The 19,624-nt window shown below is 39.0% G+C and overlaps 1 protein-coding gene across 1 annotated transcript in view; it reads right to left on the bottom strand.

Annotated features, from left to right (window-relative positions):
- The window catches only part of MYPN (myopalladin), a 40,127-nt gene extending 21,934 nt beyond the window's left edge, over nt 1-18,193 (bottom strand). Inside the window, exons 1-8 of the mRNA XM_050305275.1 lie at nt 17,256-18,193; nt 8,606-8,781; nt 7,048-7,099; nt 4,881-5,028; nt 3,638-3,709; nt 3,282-3,423; nt 2,328-2,351; nt 213-329 (exon numbers count right to left, since the gene is read on the bottom strand). Of these exons, the coding sequence (XP_050161232.1) occupies nt 213-329; nt 2,328-2,351; nt 3,282-3,423; nt 3,638-3,709; nt 4,881-5,028; nt 7,048-7,099; nt 8,606-8,781; nt 17,256-18,193 (1,669 nt within the window). The remainder of the gene's footprint in view (nt 1-212; nt 330-2,327; nt 2,352-3,281; nt 3,424-3,637; nt 3,710-4,880; nt 5,029-7,047; nt 7,100-8,605; nt 8,782-17,255) is intronic.
- Between the last annotated feature and the right edge of the window lie 1,431 nt (nt 18,194-19,624).

Genomic DNA, 19,624 nt, shown 5'->3' with positions numbered 1-19,624 from the left:
AGCTGTGTCCCCCCTATATTCCATTAGCATCTTTGAAATAAAAACTTTCTTTTCAGAGAATTCTCAGACCTTTTAGTTAGGAAGAACATTTCTAGAACTTGAGCTGAATTGGAGGCACCAGCGCACTCTGTTCTGTACTTCGTTCACAAGCCCAAATCACAGCCTGCTCTGCTTGTATTTACTGGGGAGCAAAGGACAAAACAAAGCCTTACCTCTGACAGTTAGATGTGCTGTACTGGATACTGTGCCATACTTGTTGTTTGCAGTACAGGTGAAAGTGCCAGAATCTTCTGAAAATACTTCAGCAATAACGAGAGTACAAATTTCCTCTGCAAAGCATTGGAGCAACGTTAGTACTTGAGGTGAACGTGTAGTGAACAAACACACAGAGCCCTGGTTATCCTTCAGGAGATTGCCTTAAGGCCTTTCAACTTGCTCAGTTTGATTTTATTTTCCTCAGTGTTATCAATTTTGGCAGCCTTTGTGTGCAGCAGCTGTTATCAGCATTGTCTGCAGCAACTGCTACCCTCTGTGCTCCAGCATGCCCAATGGAAGGGAAGAACAGGTGTCAGCAGCGTGTGGAGAACATTGGAAAATGTTTTCCTAAGTACATGAAGTACAGACTTAAGACAGAAGAACTTTAAAATTTAATTTGGAAAAATACAGTGTACTCTATATTCCCAACTCACTAAAATAGATACATTTTCATCTTTGCAGATGGAAAGATTAATTATAATTAACAGATAACAATTCAAGTGGAGTTATTTTGTGAGAGGGAGAAACACAAAATATATACGTATAGACTGGCATTTCCCAAAAGTACCCGTGTGCAGATCTGCAGATAGAGGGGGTTGTGCTAATTGTGCTTATAGAAAGTTGCCTTGTCACTTCCTTGCAAAGAAGACTCGTGGACAGCAAAAATGTGCTAGCAAAATGTACTGGCAAAAACTATATTCTATCTTGAAAAGTCAGTGTGGGGTTATGACATTGCTGTCTGACCAGTATCTGACACGTCTGGGCAGCAGTACCAGCCAATAAATACCTACGGTGGTGGGATTTGAAATCTTTTGTTTGGCTGGGAGGGGGAGGGAGAGCAACATCTAAAGTGTATGAAATGTGGGCTGATAAAATTTCTTCAAAATTAGTTAGCGACTATTTTGCCACCACTTTGCAATAAACTTACCTAAAACCCTACAGGATAAATATTTTATGGGTATTTCTGTAGAAAGCCGTATCACACTTACACTTGATTGTTTTATGGCATCACTGACGCAAATGTAGGAGCACCAAAGAGATTGCTTGCTATCAACTACTGGAGAATAATAGTTTATTATAGCACTGTGATAACAGAACTAGTTTAAGGCATTATAAGATCTAGTTTATCCTGCTGGGATTTGCCAATGGCTGCATGCATGGAAATCCAGATTCCTTTTGAATGAGCAGCAGGTGATGAGGCTGTGACAACTGCACCCAACTGATGATCCTCTCCAAACTGCTTGGCATTACTCAGCAGTGATGCCAGCACACAGTAACGGAGCACTGGTGTTGGGTGCTGGTTGAAGCTCTATTTCTTTCAATCCTAAATCTCAGAGAGGGAGTTTCTTTCAAGACACTTTTTGGGGTAAAAAAAAAATTTCTAATGGGGCAAGGAGAAGAGTTACAAAAGTTTGTTATGTGAGGATTAATACTCCTTTGATAATTTTCCATCTTAAGAGGGGCAGCTTTGTGTTAGTGAGAAGCGCACTGAGGAGAGTGATTCTCTCATGGAGAAGTGATGAAAATCTGTAAGACTCCTCTGCTCCTGTCATGTGGAGTAAACTGCCTTCTGCTCTGACCCTGGAAATTAGCAGGTCCAGCCATGTTGATAGGATTTGCTGATATCAGGGGTGGAACACCTGATGTGGCACTCTCGTATTACGCTGGTCGGGAGCACAGGGAATGGCTGACGTGACTTAACATCTGATGCAATGTTCCCTAACTGGTAAACCAGATAAAAATAGCTCAGTGCTACATCATCTGGTGTACTTTTGGACCTCAGATGTACAGGGGACCCTTATACATTGGTTTTATTAATCTTTAGCTCAATTAGATCCTGAGTTAGAACTGGGTCAAAGCAGAACTGAAACATTTTCTTCAAAAGAGACAGAACTAATTAAAATATATTTCTGGAACAGTCTACAGGGAAATGCAACTCATTAGTAGCTATAGATTATAGAGAAAAGAAATTACATTAATTAAATTATAGGGTTTCAATAATCCATGTTTTGTGAAAGAAAATCACCACATTTATATAATGAAAAAATTATGAGCCTTTTGATGATCCTCACCTGGTTCAGCCATAGATCGTGGTTCTAAAGGGAAGAAGAACAGAATTATTAGATTGAATATAGTTACTTTTGCCAATATTTTATCTTTTCAGGCACTAAATATAAAGTTCGACCTCCTCAATATGATGGACTTTGATCCAGTTTTTTGTTTATGGGGTGATGGAGGCAGCCAAGCCTTCTACTCATGGCATGTCCAAGCCACTGAACAATATGAACACTTATGAACATTTTTGGGAATTTATGAATAGGAATTAAATTATGCAAGAAATTTTTTTTTTCAATATTAGTACTACTTTATTGTATCTTGAAGACAATTTCTGAAACTAAGACTAAATCAAGTTCTGATGAACCGTTGTTTCACTGGGGTTTGGTTTAGGTTTGTTTTTTAGGAATTTCCCTTGAATTTTCTCAATTTTTAGCATTCCAGTGACTTGTGAGAAAATTGTGAGCCAATGTTTTGACTGCATTTGAAAATTACCACAGAAGTCTGTGTTTACAACCTGCTGTGTATCCTGTGCACACATGTGCATGTGTCAGCAGGTTATGTGCACATCAGGTTACTTTTGTGGATAAAGAAGCCATCTACTGCCCACAGGCACTATTATAAAGTTACCTACCTGAAAGGTGAGGGATTTACAGGCAGTAACTCTACATGAAAGGTGGAAACTCAAAAACAAACAGCAGAAGTAAGGCTGGATTAGCAAAGGACACTGAAGGGATCCAAGCAGAAGGCAAAACAATTCAGGAGTTTGGGGAATCTCAGGTAAATACTGCCTGTGAGCTGCTGCTCAATTCACTCACAGTTTTGGCTTCTGGGACCCAGATTTGTTGCCATAAATTCAGCTTATATGGTTCTTGGCATTGTAATAAGAGATTCACAGTGTTGCTATGTTAGCAGTTTTCTTTGCTTGCCTGTATTTTATTAGACACAATCTTTTCACACAGAAAACATACTTTTCTGTAATATCCTAAAATCTGGAGAATCTTCTATCAGTGTTCCTTCTCTATACCATTCAACCTTTGGGGAAGGAGCTCCTTTCACCCGACATTCAAAGACAACAAGCTGCCCCTCAGAAGCTGAAATATCCTGTAACATCTAATAGAGAAAATGAACAGACAGTCAGTAAATGCCTTAATGCTCTGGAAGTAATACTGCTTTCAGTAAGATTTAAGAAAGCCACTTAAATCTTTGAGTGGCTTCAGAAATGCACAATTCCTTTTTTTTACATTCGAAAGCTAGAAATTTTTTAAGCAACTCTTTCTACAGTTAATTGACCTCTTATTTTAAAATATGTCATAGAACAAATTACCTTTGTAAATACAGGAGCAGCAATTATAGGCCTTCCATCCAGTCCTTGTAAATAGTTAGTGGGGCTTTGGGCCTGTAGGTTGCAAAACATCACAAGATGATGTTTAGGTGTACAGACATTATTTTTCCATATACAGGAGAAGTGGGCTGAAGTCCAAAGCAAAATATTTGATGTAATGAATAGAAATTCTATTGTGGACAGCTGCTGGTGATCATCCTGGGTGGGATAACAGCAAAAATGCTGCTATTGCTTTATCACCTACTCGAGTCCACCATGGCAAGGAAAGCTTCCCTGCAGTGTATTATAACATCTTTTGTTAATAATTCACTAAGGCAAACCTTTGTTGGCTACTTGGTGGTAGTTTTGTTTTTAAAATTCTTGCTTACAAAATATTTATGGATGTTAAGAAAGAAATGTTAAGTCATGTGTGTGACTGCTACTGTAATTCTTCTCCTTTGCCTAAACCAAACCACTTACAAAGGTGAGATACCACCCTCTTGATCCTACCCAGTGAAATCAGAATGGAGTTATTCTCCTCCTGGAAAACTTTGTTTTCTAGATTGATTATTTAGTAGAGTTTTTAATTTTAGTGTAACAAGAGTTGCCCCGGAACAGCAGAATTACTGATTCAGTATCTCAGGAAACAGAGCCAAATTACAAAGATGATGTTTTATAAGCCAACAAGATTAAAAGCGGTGATTTTTGAGATAACTGTTACTCTTGACTTAAGCAACTTCTCTTAAAATGGCAAAATGTCCCAGAGGCTTACTTCTATTTCACTGTAGTATGAGGTAAAGACACACTGCTTCACCTGTTCAGTATCTGCTTATTGCTTACCCCCTAATTCTGTGCTGGAAACTTTCAAAAACCCCTGTAAAGCGAGTTTCTCCTGAACTTTTCAGTTTTAAGTAAATATGGCTCCTCTTTCCTATCAGGAAAGAATTCACAGTGATGAATATTCTGACAGTTTTCAGGAAAAATGTATGCTAACATTAATTAGCAACTCCTTGATATGGATATTGAAATCTTATGTGGCAAACATCTATCTACATATAAATTAAACATAGTAATGAAATGATTTAGCTTAAAATAAGTTTAATTGAAAGGAAAAGATTTCAAGTGAGTTCTATAGCAAGGGTGAGGAAAATGTTATAGACTGCTGCTACTGAAGGTGAATGAGTCAGTCTGTGATTTATAAGAGCTTGCTTTTAGTCCTTGAAATTCACTGTATTGTCTCCCATACCGGATTAGCTGCTGTTGACACGGTCTGGACAGGCACAGACACAGGCTGGGACACAGCTGGTGGCGCCTTGGAGGTTTCTTGGTACTTGCTTGCAGTTCTGACAGCAGGAGATGCTGCATTCACAGAAGTGTCTGCTGTTCTTGCTTTGCTGTGAAATATTAACCAAGAGTAAGTTCTCTAACTGGAAGGCAGAGCTGTGTGTGTGTGTCTCCTTAGTTATGTCTGTCTCAGTTACATATCAGCCTCACTTCTGGGATTGAATTCCACGTGCTCCTGGATAAACCTGCATTTTGTAAGAGCCAGCCTGCATAGCTGTCCACTCCAGTATCCCAGTTCAGTCACACCAAATGCAATAAATGGCCTGGCTTAACCCAGCTCTGAGCAGCATGGGGAAGCACTGCTGCTTTCACAGAGGACAGTGCTAGTTTCTCTTGGGTGAAGGTTTGGGCCTATCAGGCAACGAAAATACCATGGTTTGCTTGGGTACAGATTCAAGAATTTATTGCTGAAAAATAAAAAAAGAGACACGACCAATATCTCCTCAATTTTGGTAGTGTATAGATTGGCACCTATTCACTCCTAGGCTGTTTTTCTATGGAATTATAAGAGTTGACCCTATCTAATTTTATGCCAAGTGACAGACAGTGAAGAGATGGTCTTTTTATTCAGTTTGAGTTGCCCAGGTCCCCACAGGAAACCCGACCTTTAAAACAGAGGAAACCTTACTCAGAGTGAAGATACAACTGTTGTTGTGACCACTGAGTTCTCTTTTGAACTTCTTTTAGCACCTGTTCTCATATTAATTCCCTGTAATTACAGTGTTCAGATTCATGTGATGACAGCTGGAAGCCAAGCAAAAACCAAGACGCTTTCATTCTACCCAAACCTGATCTTTCAGAATGTGATCACTTGAGGACCACAGTGGCAGAGCAGCGTTCTTTTTTTGTATCTCAGAAAAAAATGACTTCACAATTTAAAAAGGTAAGTAATTTAGAGAAGCCATCAGGTGATGGAGATCATGGTCATTGACATCATCAGTGCTACATTGACACCTAATGAGGGGAATATGAAAAAAAAATATGCCTGAGGCATTTGGACAAATCTGAACTAGAACTGTGGAAAACTTAGCAATTCATCCCCAAACCTTTCAGATCTTCCTGATCTTAAGTTTTATATTAAACCTTACGCTTATCAAAGTCCACATATCAATTCATTGGGGAGTATTTTATGCCTTTGAAGTTATAATCACATCCAACAGGATTTGCTGTCAGCCTGAGGTGTTGAGTCAAACAAACTGCAAATGTCTTATCTTTGCATTATAAAACCTGACATTTGTAATGAGCAAAATGCTCCCTAATGATGGATGGAACCAACAGGGTGCATGTCTATCTGATTGACTTTTCCTCTGGATAAAGCAGTTTGCTTTTGGGGTTGAATCTCTGCATGCAAAGGAGTTAAAAGTAAAAGGCTGATTATTTTAGTTTTCAACCACTTTGACTCCTTTTCCACTTAATAGAAGAACTCTGATTCTGAAAGACTGTTGATTTTAACAGCACTGGATCAAATTCTAAATGATCAGAGGATGGACTTCATTTAGGAAAAATAAAACTATTTTCCAGGTTTTAGATGACATCTGACATATTTTATTTTTATAATTAGGCAGTCTTTTTATACCATCATTTCAGTTCACTCTAGTGCACATCTATTAATTTCCTTATCTTAAATCTAAATAATTATTCTGTACCCATATTCTGCCAAAAACTTAATGACAAGCTGTCTTTTCATGTGAAAATTTATACTACACTCTTTGTCCAAGTCAGATGCTTAAATCAGCATTTCAATTGGGTCTAGTCAAATGGCTTTGGGTTTAGTAAATTAATTTTAGTAGTGCAGTCTTTAAGGTGACATCTTTCTTCTTGTGTTTATATTTAAAATTAAAGTTTCGATTCTTAACCTAAAGTTGAAGAGACAAGCAAACATGTGTGTTTGTTCCGTATTATTTGTAAATCACACAAACAAGCACAAAAACAAAACCCAACCCAAACAATCCAAACAAATCCTAAACAGAGGCCTAATGTGTTGGAAGTTGCAAACTGAAAGGTCTACACTTGTGAGGGTTTTTTTTATTGATAAAAAGTATGGAAGTTGTAATTGATTTTAAACTTACTGATCCATTTCGTTTGTGATGATTTCACCTTCAGAGTCAGAAGAAGAGATTCCTATGAAAAGAATTAAAGGAAAAACATTTAGCAGGGGGGTTTTTGGAGTTTATCTATTAATGATACAAACCATTATTCAGATTTCCTCTAGAACAGTCTATGGATATATATCATAAAGCTGTGCCAAAACAAAAGATCAGCATTTCCAGGGAAGTGAACCAGCACTGGGTACTGTGCAAGATGCAGGCCTGCTGTGGACATAAGGCAGATTTGGGATGAGGTGCGACTGAAATAAGGAGAACAGCATCCAAGGCTGAATGTATACTGGGTCTTCCTCAGCTTCTCTTTGAAATGTCACTCTGACTTAGTCTGTAATTGTTGTTGTGAGTGGAGGAAGAGCTGGCTTTTCTCAGCCACTTGATACTACCATTCAAAGGCAAAACCCCAAACCTTGAATCGTAGCTGTTATTCTCAAACCAGTGCCTTGTAGCACAGTATGAAGATAATCACTCAGTTTACTAACAACTGTCTGACTGAGCCATTTCACACTTCTGACTCAGCCTTCCCTGTGTTTGGAATTTGCATTTTCCCTGCAGTTCCTGCCAGTGAACCTCTCCATCAGCCCAGGTTTCCCTCCAGCATGCACTGAGCCAGGTGAAAGCAGACCTTGGCCCCTCTCTGGAGAACCAGTAAATCCCCTGCCAAGCACAGACATCTCCCATCAGTGTCAGGGGCAGTGCAGATCCTAAAAAAGATTTGTCCTTTCACTGTCAGATTAGAGATGTGAAAGAGGAATATCAGTAGAATAAACTCCACCTTGTATCAAGTAGGGCAGTGGTTTAATTTGTGACGGTCCCACTGCTGTCAGTGACGCTACTCATGGTATATTTCTTTGCTTGAGAAATGGAAAAAAAAATCCTCTGTGTTTATTTCCAGTTTGTAGTCCTGCAAATGATGGATGCAATCTAAAATCTTACCCAAAAAAGTGTTAAAAAGAAATATAAGTAGATTTCTCCTAGGCCCAGTAGGTATAGTAGAAAGCATAAGGAGAAAGAAGACACTTAAATCTGCAGATATATACTCTGCTTTATTTACATCTACTGGGCAAATAAAATATCAAATTGATGGCATATTTATTTTGGTTACAGGGCCCAATAAGGGGTTAAGATGATGGTGTCCTGTATTCAATTCGTAATAGTGACTGTAGGGAAAAGGGATTAATAAGAATTAGGCACAAACTCTAAGTTCTTTACTTAGAATTAGATACTAATTCTAATTTCTGTACAGTTCCACAGATAAAAAATACAAGGTGGCATCAGAATCTGAGTATTTTTAGACTTTGATCTTACAGTGAGATATATAAAATCTATGGGAAGTGACACAATTAAATTACATGTAAAGGGCAGTCCCTTGTCTGAATGGTGCTTTACAGAGAAATAATAAAGATGGTAATAATGATGAAAAGTGTTTACTCCCTGCTATGTGGGGTTTTTTTGACAAAGCTGTCACACAGCAAACAAGACATATGATTGTATCTGAACACTGTATCACCACTTCCAACATTACCTTCTATGTAAATCTCTGCAGAAGTGGAGTCTGTTCCATAGATGTTTGAAGCAAAGCACGAGTAACGTCCTGTGTCCTCCTCGAAAGCTTCAACAATAATCAATGAGTGCTGATCACCTGTCTGGATAATTTGAATGTCTGGTGAGTTTTCAAGCTCCTTCCCTTCACAGTACCACCTGCAAGGCAAAAAATTTTGTTTATCAATGCAAACAACTTGTCAGCTGGGATGGCAATGTTTGAAGTCCTTCTGATGATAAAACTGGAGGGTTTTAGCCTGAAGATTCTGACAGAGTACTGCAGGCAAGTGTTGAATCAACAGTCATAAAATATTTATGAATTTCATATTTTTCAATATAGAGTAGAAGAGCTCTAAATTTGGAACACTGTCAATCCAGCTCCCAATTCCTCTTAAGGTACATTCAGGTCTGTGTTGTGGCTTAAAGTGCAGCAAAAAAACCCCACTGTAAGTAAAGAAATCTCCCTCAGACTTGTGTTTCCAAAGCTCATGTTAATTCAGAATGTGACTGAAATTTACTAGAGTGTTGCCCTTTGTTTTGTCATATATTTAACCCAATCTGCTCTTTATAAAAGGTGGCATAAGTTAAGGGGATTGATCTACTACGATACAGAGGCACTTGCACACAGGAACAGGCAGTGAGACAGCTGCACCTTGAATTCTTCTCTGTATCATATTGCTCTGTTCCTCTTTTAAACACAGCCACCCATCCAAGAATATGTTGGCTATTGCTATTGCTTTTCAGTGTGGACAAGGCAAAACAGAAAGGGAAAAAGCAGAAGCAGATTCCAATTTCATAAAACAATACAGAAGGTGTAGTGCTATCTGTCAAGATCCAGAGCTAAATGTTTGGGATAATACTCAGAAACACCCGTATTTGTACCTAACTAGCTAAATTTGAAAAGCCAGACTAAAGCACTTTTATCTTCACTGTAACTTCTCATAAATGTAGACAGATATAAAACTACACAAAAATCTTTGTATTTTCTTACTCTGACTTTCTTAACTATGTGTGATTTAGTAAAGCATCCTTGGCATGTGTTTATGGTGGGGGCTGTCATACTGGTAACATTTTTTTATTCAACTGATTTTTAAAAAACTGATAATTGTTTCATCCATCTTACATGGTAACTTGGTAAAGGGACCTGCCAACATTTGAGTGGTACTACAGCAAATAAGATTCTTGTGGAAAGGATAAGGATAGGTTTTTGGAGTAATAAATTGTAATAATTAGTATTTATTGCCTCGTACTATAAGATACTTCAATACATTTCCATCTCAGATACTTTAGAAAAACATGTATAAATAAATTTGTTTAACCATTCAATTGCACAACTTTTTGACAGTACTTTGTGCTACAAATTGAGCGTGAAGAAAGGCCTAATTATTATATTGAGGGAAAAAAAATTAATTTCTAAGTCCATAGCAGCAGAAAACCAGAATTCAATAAAACTATAGTACAGAATTGAAAAAGAAGCCTCAAAGGGTCCCTGAGGTATTAAGGAGTACAGATCTAGAACTCAGTGTTGATTATGTAGCTGAGCAATAAAGCATTTGTGCCCCATCAGTCCCAGCCACCCAACATGGCTTTCCTAGAGCAGGCAGGGTATTTCCCAGTCCTCTTTGAGCTGCACATCAGTGTAATCTACACCTGTACAGTCAACTGACTTGGAAATACAGCTTGGAAAGCAGACAGGCAGGTCCAGAGGGAAGCTCCTGCACTGCAGAATGAATCAGACACAGCTGATGCAGAGAACTTCAACCACAGGTACTGATTTCTCTTCCATCTGAGCCTTAGGGCTCTACATGAAGGAGTGGATGAGCTCTTGCAGGTCTGGCAGCAGGAATTGAAAACGTTAAAACCCCAATGCTGACTTCTTTGCTAGAGCTTTCTCCCTCTGGAGCACGGCTGGCAGGTTTAAATGTGTTCTCAGGCCCAGCTGCCCCAGTTCTGGTCTAATGAAAACGGATTTGTGCCATGACACCAGGTAAAAGATTGAGGATGACTGAACCATGCAGATTCTCCTATACATCACTTTTGGTAACTGTTAATGACCATTAAAGAAGGGACTGGACAGTCAGGAGGCTACAGCTGCATGTTAAATTGCCACAGGTGTTTGCTTGAGCCACACCACTAAGGACATTTTGATTATCAATGCAAACAACTTCACAACTAGGAGGACAATGTTCCAAGGCTTTCTGATGATAAAACTGGGGGCCATTTAATATTCAACATAGTTCATTTGCTGGGCTTTCTCCCACTCTGGTGGGTCAAATGAGATGCTCTGAGGGGTGTTCTGTCAGTGGATACCCTGCCCAGGACAGCACTTTACTGCAGGGTAACTTTCAGCAGCCATTCACGCTGCTTCTGACACCTCAGTGAAACTTGTTGGAGGTGCTTCACAGCACAGATGTAAACGGTGTTGTGGGTATTAACCAAACCCATACAACATGCAGCGCCTTTGGAAATTTGAGAGACATCTGTCCTCATCCAAAAGGGAGTAAGAACACCAGCACATACCCTAAGATGTCAAAAGATGAGGAAGAACTTACTGGGTGCTGTGGCTTAGAGTACAGATCCCCTCCCCCATCAAGCTGTCTCTACAGTGGCCAAAAGCAGACACTTAGGGGAGAGTGGAAGAACAGAGTGAATATATACATCATGTATATTAACTTATTTCTCTGGAGTATGGAACCATTCTCTTTATCTTTTTCTCTTTGTCTTTATCTACCATTCTCTTTGACTTCTTTCAGGAGGTGTGAAGCAGCACCTAAAAGTAATTTTTAAAAGGTGAAATCACTGGTCTGAAAATTATGCTTTACAAACTACTTCTTTTTTAAAGGATTTCCCTGTCTCAGTACCATTACCATTATTTTTCTTGTAGTTTAAATTGTAGGGTTCTTCAATAACATTTAAGTTAGAAAATACTACTTTTTATTTGTATAATCTTTATTTTGAAAGAACTGGTTTACGCTTCCATTCAAAATACATTTCCTTTAGAAATAATTGTTTTTCTAGCTTCTTCTGACTGAGCTATAGTGTTCATGTTCTGTCACAGTCCTATCAGATCCTCTAAAATAAACCTTTTCAAACAGAAGGAAGAGCTACACCTAATTTAAACTTTCCTCATAGTGACTTGCCCAAATCTCTAACTTTCCCCACTAATAGATACATTAACCACGTCAGGTACATTCTATCTATAATATGGTTTATTCTACTGTTGTTTTCAAGATTTGCAGTTGGGGATAATTGAAAACAGTCCCATTATCAGGAAAGCAGACCTAAGATTCGTGCACAGTTCTGAGTACAAGCACAGACTGGGTATGTGAATGTACAAGCTGCCTTTTAGGTGTGTAAGTCATGCAGGCAACTGTGTACTTTGGGACGTGAGTCACAGCACTTACTCATGGCTTTTTATACACCTACCTCATGCCTGTGCCTTAGGTTGTAGCCCTGTTTTAGCAGGGTAGCTTCAGCAGATAGGAATAAGTATCAAAGAGAATACCCGGGTTCTAGAATTTGATCTCATTTTCAGCAGCATCTTTCCAGAACATTAAAATAACTGACATAGTAGAGTGATACTATATTTTGGTGTCCATTTAAATGTGGTTCCTCACTGAAGTGCAAAACACATTACATAGAATGCTGTGATATAATCACCAGTAAGGTGAAACTCCTTGTGTTGCTGCTGCTTTTCCAGTTAACCTGTCGTGTCTGTGTAGAGGTAAGTCTGTATCACGTGCTTTTGTGAGGCACAATTTTATTTTCCTGTAAGCAGATTTAAAAACACTATGTAAGCTAATTTTCCCAATTATTTTAGTGGTATGTGATTAGTAGACTCAAACTGGGAAGCAGGATTGAGTTAATTCTATACTTTGCAGTTAATTTTTCCCTTCACTGGTCCCAAACCTGAAACATAAGTGATTTACAACTTCAGGAAGTTTGAACTTTCTGTTTCAAACCTGTGTTCAGTTCTCCTATGCAGTGTGTTCTTTAGTCACTATTTTCAGCATAATGTTCAAATATTTTGAGATTGAGACACAGAGCATGTTACATGGGTGTCACCTCTTTGCAAGGCTTATAAATGAAAAACAATTGTCTCTTGAGAAGCTAAGCTTCATGTAAACCTTTGGTGTGGTCCCAGCTACTTCTTGCTCGTTAACATTTGATTCTGTACTTACCATGAAACTGCTGTACGTGGTAGCAATGAAATGTCAGTCCCAAGGGGAGTTCTGACATTGAGATTCGTGGCGTGACTGAAGTAGCAACAGTCTCTGTCACTGACATTTCATTGCTGCCATGGACTGCAGCGACAGCTTCCTCCCCCCAGGGAGCTGCACATCCAGCACATCCCCTGCGCCACCTTCATCCGGGGGCTTAATCCATTGACATGGCTGCAGGTGCATGTCAGAGACCAAAGGCTCCAGGCTTGGAGCACTAAACCAGCTAAATGTTTTCATCTGGCAGCCAGTAAGAAATATCTTAATCTTGCGTGGTTTCAGTCTCTAAAAATCGGTGATTGGTTGCAGGTCTGGTCTGCTCAAACAAAGCAGCACTAAAATGCACTTTTTAAGCTTTGTGTGGCTACGTTAAAGAATGTTTTCATGGAAACCTTATGACATGCAGCCTGTTTTTAGAACATCAAATCCTCATGACACTTCCAGGATAGCTGTGTGTGCCAAACCATGCAATGTGATTCATAAGTAAAATTAACCCTGGAGTGATGTGCCAAACCGTTTGGAAAAATGTAGGCACCTCTGAACTTGAGGGGAAAAAAGGAGTGCTCTCCTCATAGAGAGGAGTGAATGTCACACCTACCATTGTTCACACAGAAACAGAGCTGTAGAAGGAAGCGTGAGAAGGAGATCTCAAACCTTTGGCACTTAGGAAATATGCTACATATTTCTCTGTAATTCTTACTTCTGACCTGCAGTATAGTCAGAGTAAAGTAATCATCAATAACTGTATTAGTGCTCTTTTCTTGTGAGTTAAAGTTTGAGCTACCTGGAGGCACAAAAACTATGGTATCAATCTTTGCTCATCTCTTCCGTGACACTGCATTCAGCTGATGATCCTGAAAAATGGGTAACATTTCACCAAAACTTCTAGATAGGAAGGTTTCACAGGCATCCTCAGACTCGTGGGTTTGTTACACTAAGGCTGGGTTATCTTAAAAAGCAGTTGGATGAGTCTTTCTGTGTTCAACCAGCCATGCCTTAGCTTTCCATGTACTGATATTTCACATCAGCTCCCAATTTCATTCAGTCTTCTGACCCTCAGTGAACCCTTGTACATGCTACATAGTTACCTGCTGTGCCTGTGAATTATAATGCTTTGTCATTGCCGATGATATTTTGGCCCTGATCCGTCGTGTCATTTACACCACCTTTTACATCGATTTGGTTTTGTACTGTCTTGCTTTCAAACATGGTACCTACCCTTCGTGTTTCCCACTCCTTTCCATCCCTGTGATCAGCTTTTTTCTAAATCTCAGATCTCTGATTTTTCTCTTATAATCCCCATTACATGAGTTTAACCATCTGATTGCTCCTAGTGTTGACTGAGTAACTACATTACAGAGCTGGTGGAATCTTGTCCTTGTTTCACAATACTCTGGGTTCCCACAGTACCACTTTTACATTGCAATTGTATTTAATATATGCTCTTTGGGACTCCTTTCTGTGGCTAGGAAGTCTATTTTAAGTCAAAGGTCATTAAGCCTTCTTTCATCAGTTACTACCTTGCCAGTCAGTCCTTTACTGGGACTGATGATATTTTTATTTCTTTTACTTATTTATTAGAATTCATCTCTCCTTGCCCTCCTCCAGGGATACTGAACTAACTCGCCACAAACCTTGGGAAACTCTTACCCTCAAAGCAAGACAGCTGCCTGTTCTGAGCCTGGTTCTGGTCACAGTTCCACAACTATGGCCAACAAGATGCCTCCTTCACTGTTGTGGAAGCTTTACACAGCAGATCAAAGATAAGCAGTATTTTTAGTGAGAAAATCCTGCATTCTTGTGGTCCCCATGGTTAATGGAGCACACACCCCAAATTACATTATATTTTCTGGTTTCCTTGTGCTGTAGCAGTGATTAAAAAGGCCAAGATCACTGGAAGCACGTAAATATTTATCACTCAGGCAAGTGATATTTTTTACACCTTTCTTAGTGTTACTCCTGTGCATTAGTGGAGTTGAAAGAACCTTGGATGAACAGGACAAAAGTTTGTTAACAAACAATTATGATGAGGAAACTGTTCAAGCAGCAAACATTCCCAGCTTTCTCATAATACAGCAAGTACATACACACACACAAACACAAGGGGAGAGAGAGTTCAGAGTTACTCCTTGGGATTCATCTCTTATTTCTTGGTTTAAATTGAGAAACTGGAAGCTGAGCCTGATCTTTTACTTGAGCTTTGCTTCTTGGGAGTGATTTTCCCTATGGGAGTTCTTTCTCCCTGTCCCAGATGTTGCTACATCTGGCAGATGTTTATTCTATAGAAGTGTAAACAGCTCCTGTATTGACTGTCATTCACATAAGGAGCTTATTTTATTAATAAAAATGAACAAAATCAATTGCTGAAGTAGAAATCTCAATAAAAAAGCACCAGTTTTGTTGTGACAAAAATAGGTCCAAGTTACAAAGATACCCATCATCCATTTCTGTGCAATCAAGTGGTCCCTGAATTGGGTGCATAGGCAGTCTGGTCATCCCTGAATGATCTATTGGCTGAATCATTGTTCCTGGGTTCTCCAATCTGCCTTTGCAAGGCTTCAGTGACTTTATAGTGTCAGCTTCTAATTCAGGTAGTTGTTAAACACCTAAAGATGTCAGGAACTCCTTGTTAGTTTTATGTATGTCATGAGCTGCTGTTGTTGTGGCCTTCTGGAGAAATAAATAGAAATAACATTGTGCACTGGAGTACAGTCTATAAACAAGCAATTCAGTGTCTGTTCTGAATCCTGTTCTGAATATGAAGAAAGCCAGACTGAGTTTGTCTACAGGTCTATACACATAAGAGAAGATGATTTCATAGTGTATGATGAGAGAGGAAAAAAATATTTATCATATCCAGGGATCCTACTGACATTTTTAATATCAAAAAGTTTTATCGAGGCAAATGCCTGGAGAAATAAGTCTCAGAGTCTTTATATGCAAGAGAAGTGTTCAGAGAGTGTTGCTAATATCTAGGGGAAGGTGATATTTCCTGTCTGTTTTCTAAGAAAAAACTCCAAATTTCTGGGATTGTGTTCTCTTTTAGTCAGTCCTCTATAAATGTAAGGGCTGAACATAAATTTGTAGATCTTTCTTCCTATGTAATTAATGGTGCATTGTAAATGCTTTTTCCTTCTGAAAAATGAGCTGCTGGCGTGCCAGAAATCCAAGGGAGAGGAAGACAGAGATTCTTTAGCTCAAAAATCTTTGCAGCATCCGTATTTGGACATGGAGGTAGTTTTCATTTGATGATTGTGGCTATTAGTTTAGTAAGAAAGATGATAAAAGGTGTTGGCTACTGTAGAATTGCAATTAGAAAATATGAACTATCTGTGAATGGTCCAAATCATTGGATGCTGAAGGTGCAAACAGTTCTTTTCAATATTTAGAGAAGCAACACAGATTTCTAAAATGCCTACAAAAGGATAGGCAACTAGGTATGTAACTAGGGTAGGTATCTATGTGTGATACTTCAGTATTAGGATGCAAAGATGTATAATACATCTCTAAAAGATGGACAGAGTTTTCTGTTCTATTGGATTGGTGCAGTCCCAGGAAAGGAAATATGATTCCACCACTGTAAACGAGAGGCAAATTTGACTAATGAGCTCCCTGTGAACAAATTTAGACATAGAAATGCTGATGAGAGGTAAGAATTTTCAAGACAAATTTAAAAGATAGAGTAATCTCTTTCTCATTTCATTGATGTAATTGATGGCTAAAGTGTGCACCTTTGTCCCATTTCCTTTCATCTCAAGTGATATTTTCAAGTGTAACTTATTTAACTTTCAAAATCCTCATAGATATAGGTGAAAACAGAAGCTTCAGAAATAGCAGGGTAGTCACCCATTGTGAATAAGTGTCAGTTAACGGGGGTGTCTTATATTTGATCAAACAGAAATGTTTTTTCTAAGGTCTCGGCAGGATCATTGTATGAATCAGAATTACAACTGAGCTGCTTCTGGTTATAACTGGTGTAATAAATGAACTTCTTTCCTCTCTGTTTATGGGTGGATGTTTTTTGGTTTTGGGATCCTGTTCTCTCATCTCACTTCAGGCATCACAGCCATTGGTGTTTTCAGTTGGTTTACACAATCTGTCTTGATTTCTATAGAGATAACTAACATTTCTCACTATGGACTTTGCACTTTCTTTTAACTATGAAAGTACAAATTTAATTTAAAGACATTACTCTAAAATTCAGAGAAAGTAACGTGCCCAAAAGTATGCTGTCTGAAAATATACACAACCTTTTGTAGAGGGCAGGTTTTTTTGTAAATTGATTTTTAATAACCAAGACCAGGAAACTTCTGCCGCAGATTACTGAAACCCACGCATCAGAATATCTGGAAAGAGTAAGGCATACACCTACCATTACAGACATACAAGATGACAAGTGCAGAATGTGTTTACCTGACTTCAGGTGCTGGGATTCCTACCACAATGCAGTCCAATTGCACTTTGGTTCCTTCAGGAACTTCCCTGCTCTTCAGTTTCTGAGTAAAGCGTGGTGGTTGTCCCAAAGGCTCGTCAGAATACACTGATGCAGATTCTGACTCTGTTTTTAGCTCTGCACTCGTTAATTGATTGATAGATTCCAAGTTTGCTGCCTGTTGATCATCTGTTTGATCAAATGTTTTCTCTGCTTTGTTTTCCAAGTCTTGAGATGCTGGAATGGAAAGCCTTTCCCTGTTTTCTGATGTGAGAGAGAGGCTAGAGCTCCCTTTTTGAGCAGACTTATTCTTAGAATCAATCTTGCTCCTGTAGTTTTTGCACGTTCGGGGTCTTATTCTTTCCGAGTTGTGAGCTTTGAAAAGTGACGAGAGCTCCTCGATGAAATCTGCTGCCTTGTTTAGGAATTCCTTTTTGGATTCTGATTCAGAAGGGAGGGAGTGTTTCTTTAGATCTTGAGAACTCCCTTTGGAGCCCTTTGTGTTCCTGATATGGTCCTGACAAAAGTTGGAGTGCAGACCATTGTCTGATGTTTTCAAAGCTGTAGACTGGGCCATCTGTTTGTGTTTTCCCGGGTTGTTCAGCTGATCTGGGGGATGCTGTGACTGTGCTTGAAGCTCATCCTGTTTAGTTTCCAGTGGATTCTGATCAATAGCTTGTCTTGCCAGGTTTACACTTTCATCAAGCTCTTCTTGGCTCAAAAAGGCAGAGAGATCTGGAAGGTCATCTTGGGCAGCTACCTCATCTGAATCACCAGAAGCATTGCCATAGTGGAAATTATGAGAAACTGGCTCTGATCTGCTTCTTTCACTCTTCCCTTGATGCTTAGTTTCAGCTAAATAACTCTCTCTCAGAAGCTGAGATATAGAAGTTGAGGTTTCTAAACTGTCGTCTTGCATGCTGTCAACAAAAAGGACAAATAGGACCACACCTTATCAGTGGCAAATTACACAATTACAGGCTTTTGAAAAGTAGAACATGGCATTTTCAAACTGTGCCTGAGCACTGAATACTTGCAATAACTGGAAGTAATTGTAAGTATGGCCTTGTTATAAAGGCATTCTGTACATGCTGCCAGATTCTCTTGCCTTTACCCAGTGAAGTTCATCTTGGATCACTTTCTAGGTAGCCTTACATAGCTGAAGGAACTGCAAGTGTGATATTTTCTACTCTGTTCCAGGCAAAACTTTAACTACAGGGCTGTTAACTGAGTTCCAATGGCAAATCTCACCTAGTCACAGAATGTTTTGAGTTGGATTGAGTTGGATCATTGAGTCCAACCCTTGAGTGAATGGCCTGTACAGGGATGGAACCCGTGACTGTGGCATTATGAGCACCATGCTCTGACCAACGGAGCTAACTTACCTAAGAAACAACCTCAGCAGACAGATGGAGTGTTGGATGTTTCAGGGACTGAAAGTTGTGAGAGAATAACAGTACTTTTAAATGAAGTAAATTTAGCTTGAAAGGCACAGAAGTAGTAAGTAAATAAACCCTCAGAAACATGTGAGGGATGTGAGGAGGAAGGAAAAAGTACAAAAATATTCAATAATGGCAGTTTTTCATTTAAAACTCCTAAAGATATTGCATTATAGGAGGCTGTAACAGTGCTAAATGTTCTGTACCTTCTTAAATTCATCATTATTTCTAATAAGCTATCTAAAGTAGAGAAATATGTCATGATTTGATAGAAACATAATTTGTACTGGAGGGTTTTCAAAATTATTATCTTAGGTCATCCTGATTCTGAAAAATGTACCACATGAGAAGGCTGTAGCAGAAAGCCCATACTTAACCTGCAAAGCTAAAGAATCCCTTGTCACACTGAAGAAAGTATGTCTGCATAATCTTGGCCCTTTTATTTCCACAAGAGCCATTATGAATGCAGAGGGATTCAGGCATCCTGTTAACACCCTCATCTTAAGGTGGCCTAAATATGAAGACAAATAACTGCCCTTTACCACCTTTCAGAGAGCTGCTATCTCACTGGAACAAGTGCATGACTATTTACTGGATCTGTCTCTCAGAATATGCAGTGCTTATTATCTCTCTGCTACTTCATTTATGGCCTGGCAAGTCTTGCTGGGGTGGTTTCAGATATTCCTGCTCTGAGGTGTCTGGTTTGCTGCACTGCAGAAGGTTCTTTTTGTGTCATGGCATCAGGAGAAAGGAACATCCATGCCCTGGCCTTGGCCATTCCCATTCATTGCCTTATGTAACAGCTGAAGTTGCCAGAGAAAGGAAATTAAAAAAGGTATCTCTGCTGTGAAAGGCTTTTGGCTTTCCTAGCAGGACAATTGTCCCTGGAAAAAAGCTGGTAAAAAAAAAAA

Source organism: Myiozetetes cayanensis, unplaced genomic scaffold (assembly GCF_022539395.1).
Source record: "Myiozetetes cayanensis isolate MyiCay16 unplaced genomic scaffold, myiCay2020 scf10, whole genome shotgun sequence".
Taxonomy (NCBI): Eukaryota; Metazoa; Chordata; class Aves; order Passeriformes; family Tyrannidae; genus Myiozetetes; species Myiozetetes cayanensis.
The sequence above is the reverse complement of the archived record's forward strand: the minus strand, read 5'-3'. Positions and strand labels throughout refer to the sequence as shown.